Source organism: Parus major, chromosome 26 (genome assembly GCF_001522545.3).
Source record: "Parus major isolate Abel chromosome 26, Parus_major1.1, whole genome shotgun sequence".
NCBI classification, from domain to species: Eukaryota; Metazoa; Chordata; class Aves; order Passeriformes; family Paridae; genus Parus; species Parus major.
The window spans coordinates 5,365,922-5,370,141 of record NC_031795.1 but is presented as its reverse complement, the minus strand read 5'-3'; the positions used below and the strand labels follow the sequence as shown (position 1 = coordinate 5,370,141).

At 55.9% G+C, this 4,220-nt stretch overlaps 1 protein-coding gene across 1 annotated transcript; it reads right to left on the bottom strand.

Moving 5' to 3' along the window:
- Window positions 1-2,597: 2,597 nt before the first annotated feature.
- LOC107214913 (sec-independent protein translocase protein TatB-like) lies at window positions 2,598-4,155 on the bottom strand. The gene is made up of 2 exons (XM_033519964.1): window positions 2,831-4,155; window positions 2,598-2,743 (listed from the first exon to the last, which is right to left on the bottom strand). The coding sequence occupies exon 1, from the start codon at window positions 3,985-3,987 to the stop codon at window positions 3,457-3,459; it is 531 nt and encodes a 176-aa protein (XP_033375855.1). The 5' UTR covers window positions 3,988-4,155; the 3' UTR covers window positions 2,598-2,743; window positions 2,831-3,456.
- Between the last annotated feature and the right edge of the window lie 65 nt (window positions 4,156-4,220).

Sequence of the window (4,220 nt, the reverse complement as noted above, 5' to 3'; positions counted from 1 at the left end):
TATTTATTTGTGCTGCAATGCTGCTGCCTGCTGGCTGAGCTCTGCCAGAACTCCCTGCCGGGCTCCAGAGGGCGGCTGTGACTCGGGAATGGGGCCCTGGCAGAGCTGCCCCCAAAAACAGCTCCAGCCCTGGATCAGTGAAACCACGGAATTAGGGAATCACAGGGAATAAAGGAGCTGTGACAGGGATATGGCAGGGAAAACAGAGTGACAGCTCGTGTTCCAGGCACGGGGAACACCCACAATGGCATTTCTAACCTGGATTTCACATCACTTTCTTTCCTTTTTCTTTTTTTCTGGTTTTTTTTTCCCTTTTTCTGCTTGCTCAGGGTTGGATCCTCAAAAAGCCCTGTGGGAATTCTCCCATTTCTGCTGCTCCATCCCCTGCAAGGGAATAATAATAATTCCCACGCAGGGAATTGAGTGGCTCTGGTGACATCCCCTGCCCCACCTCAGGGGCTGGTGGAGCTGGAGAACTTCCTCATCCCTAAAATCCAACCCAGGGAATCCAGAATTTTCCCAGAATTTATCCTGAGGCCGGGACATCCCTGAAATCCCAGCCAGGGATCCAGCAGTGTCCTGAGCAGCAGCTTTGGGCCAGCCTAAACCTCAGCCACCATCACAAAGGAATTTCCCAGAGCTGCAAAAGGGTCACAACCAAGCTCATTTTGTTTTTTTTCCTCCTTTTCCAGCATTAGTGGTTGGATTTGATCTTAGAGGTCTTTTCCAGCCTTAACACTTCCATGATTCTGTCTTTGTTTCCCAGGTAAGAGCATCTGTGTAGGGCTTTCCCATCCACTCCCCTAAAATAAAATATATTTACAGCTCTTTGCATTACAGGCACTTCCCATGTGTTTGGAGCCTTTAATTTCGGCCTTCAGATCCATTTAATTTGCCTCTGATTTGTAGTAAATGACACAAATGAGATTATCCATCCCCTGAGAGCCACTGAGCTGAGGAATTGGGGTCTGAAAACGCTGGAATGTTTTGCAAACCCTGAGATGGGCAGAGATCAGGGAGAGCCGGGACTGAAAGGTCCCAAAGGCTGTGGGAGCAGCACCTCGGGGTGGTTCAGAGCTGTCCCTGAATTTCCCAACTCCTCATTCCTGAAGGAGCCACAGGGACAGGAGGAAAAACCTTCAGAGAGTGCAAGGAACACCCCAAACACTGCAAGGCTGGGAATTTCCTTTCTTAACTTCAGAAAAACAAGGCTGGGCCAGCCTGGGGTGCTGCCTGTCAGGTGCAGAAATTCCTTGGGGTTAAGATCTTCCTATTGAAAATTCCTGGTGTTTTTCCTCTGCAGAAGAAAAACCCCCACTTTTTTTTCTTTTTTTCCTTTTAATTTCCTAATTCCTGGTTTTGGGGAAGATGGGTTCCACTTCTGGTCCCACTGCTGCAGAAAAACGAAGATCTGAAAAGTCCTGTCCCTTTTTGTCCTTTGTAAAACACAGGTGCCCCAAGGGCTCCTACACAGGAAATTCATTCTCAAGTTATTTATTTTTTATTCCTATAAATTAACCAATACATCACCCTTCTGACTCTTAATTTTTTTATTTGTTATTTCTTTAATTTTTTTTCTTCCTATTTTTTAATCTTCATGTTTGCATCTTCCTTTTTTCCTTATCTCCTGCCTGCCCCAGAGGCTTATTGCTGCTTTGGCAACATGCTAACGTGTTTAGGAACGATAAGACGTCTAATTAATAGTTTAATTAGCAGTACAACGTCTTAATAGCTTATTAAAGGAAATACATTCAGAAAATTCTTTTCCTCTCCTCGCTCTGGTACAATATAATTTACCAGCAAATGATAAAATAGTTTGAAATATTCTGATTTTAGAGAGGGGTGTGGGGCTGTGCTGGTGATTTCACGGGGGATTTCGCACCGCTAATGCCATTATTTTGTTGTTGTTGTTTTAAAACAATTTAAGAGATTAACAAAAGCGATTGGGCAGGAGCAGGCAGTGCAGGCAAGAGCCTGAGAGAGGAATTAAGCACAACTGTTTTCCCTGCTCGTGTTTATAAACAAATCCTGGGGAAGGCAAAGTTGCTCTTTAAGAGGCTCTGAAATGTCAGCCCGCGGTCGGAGCCGGGGCAGCGCAGCCTCCGCTGCCTCCTCCCTCTGCTCCCCCGCTAAATTACTTAAAAATCTTTTATTTTATGGCTCACAAAGTCCAGCAGAGTCTGGCCCAGCTCTGAGCCCCGTGGCTGCCTCTGGCGAGAGCGGCAGCGCTGAGAAATCCTGCTGGGAGCGAGCCCTGGGAAATCGGAGCGCTCCGCCGCAGCTCGGCTTCCCCGTGTTTTTCCTCTGACCCACACAAAGATTTCTTTCTAAATTTATCGCGGCGTTCATCGGCAGTCCCACTTAGCGCAGATTAGGAGGCTGGGCAGGCCGGGCCCATCGCAATGAGGGCAGGGGAGTCCGGAGAGCAGCGCGGGCAGCGCCGCGGGGGAGCCGCAGCCCCATCCCCATCCACAGAACCCCGCAGCCCCGCAGCCCCATCCCCACTGCCCCCTCCCCACTCCCCATCCCCGCTGCCCATCCCCGCAGCCCCGCAGCCCCATCCCGGCTTCCCCGCTCCCCATCCCCGCTGCCCCCGATTCCTGCTCCCCCCGGATCCCTCTGCTCACCGTCCCAGGGCCCCGCTCGGCTCCGGGGAGGTTCTGCCGGCCCCTGGAGGCCCCTGGAGCGCTGGGGAATTTCCACTGGGCTGCGGAATTCCGCCGGGCGCGGGGGTGAAGCGGCGCTCGGGGAAGGTCGGAGCCGGGGTTTGTGCGGCACCCCCCGAGCGGCTGAGCCCCCCCAGACCTCTCGTGTCCCCCCCAGGTTATACCTGCACGTCCTGCCCGCCGAGAGGGGCAGCGGAGCCGAGCGCTTGTGGCCCGAGGAGCCCCGCGGTGGGGACACGGGCACGGACGGGTCCTGCCGGCTGCTTTGAGCTCTGCAGAGATGAAGCCCTGCCCAGGGAGTCTCAGCCGTGTTTGGAATCACGCAGGGAAATTATGCAGTTCCAAGGATGGCATAATTGGGAGAACGCTTGACTAGCGCAATTTTCTTGTGTGCCTGTCAGCAAATCACTTAATGTGCGCCGTGCCAAGCTTCCCAGGCGTTAAATGGGGAATGATTATCCCACCTCTTCCTCAGAGAGAGCGAGGATAATACCCGCTAATGACCGTGGAGGTCCTGGAAGGTGGTCCCGGAGATGTGCAGGGGCTGCAGCCCTGCAAGGAGCACGCAGCACTTCAAACCCGACCGTCAGGCATTTATTTCTCCTCATGCTGCTGCTTTTTTTTTGTTCTTTGTTTGTTTGTTTTCCCATAACTGAGGTAAATCCCGAAATAGATTCGCGTCCGTTTGTGCCGGATTCTCAGCCATCCCCTGGGATGGGACATCCCAGCTCCGATGGGGAAGAGGCAAATGCTGGGGGAAGGCAGCTCGGAGGGGTCTGGAGCGAACCCCTCACTCCTCCTCCGCTCCCCCCGGGCCTTTTCCCGGGATCTCGCTGCCTCCTGGGAATTGTAGTCGCTGCGGGGTGACCTTGGCCCCGCGGCCGCCGCCTCTGCGAGGGATCCCGGAGGGATCTCGGGCCGATCCCGCTGCGGTGCCCCGGGGCCGGGCCGGGGATGCTCCGCCAGGCGAGTTCCGGGACCGGGGAGCGGGGAGAGCGGGGCCGGGCACGGCCCGAGCGCAGCCCGAGCACATCCCGCGCACATCGCGCTCAATCCCCGCGCACATCCCGCGCACGTCCCGCTGGATCTCCGGGCTCATCCCGCGCACATCGCGCTCGATCCCCGCGCACATCCCGCGCACGTCCCGCTGCATCCCCGCGCACATGGCGCGCACGTCCCGCTGGATCTCCGCGCTCGTCCCGCCGCATCCCCGCGCTCGTCCCGCCGCATCCCCGCCCTCATCCCGCCGCGCCCCCGCTGCATCCCCGCTCACATCGCGCTGCATCCCCGCGCTCATCCCCCGCTCACATCCTGCGCACATCCCGCTCACATCCCGCTCACACCCCTCTCACATCCTGCGCGCATCGTGCGCACATCTCCGCACATCCCTCTCACATCCTGCGCGCATCGTGCGCACATCCCCGCACATCCCGCTCACATCCTGCGCACATCCCGCTCACATCCCGCTCACATCCCGGTGCTCATCCCCGCACACCCCGCTCACATCCTGCGCACATCCCCGCGCTCACCCTGCGCGCATCGTGCGCACATCCC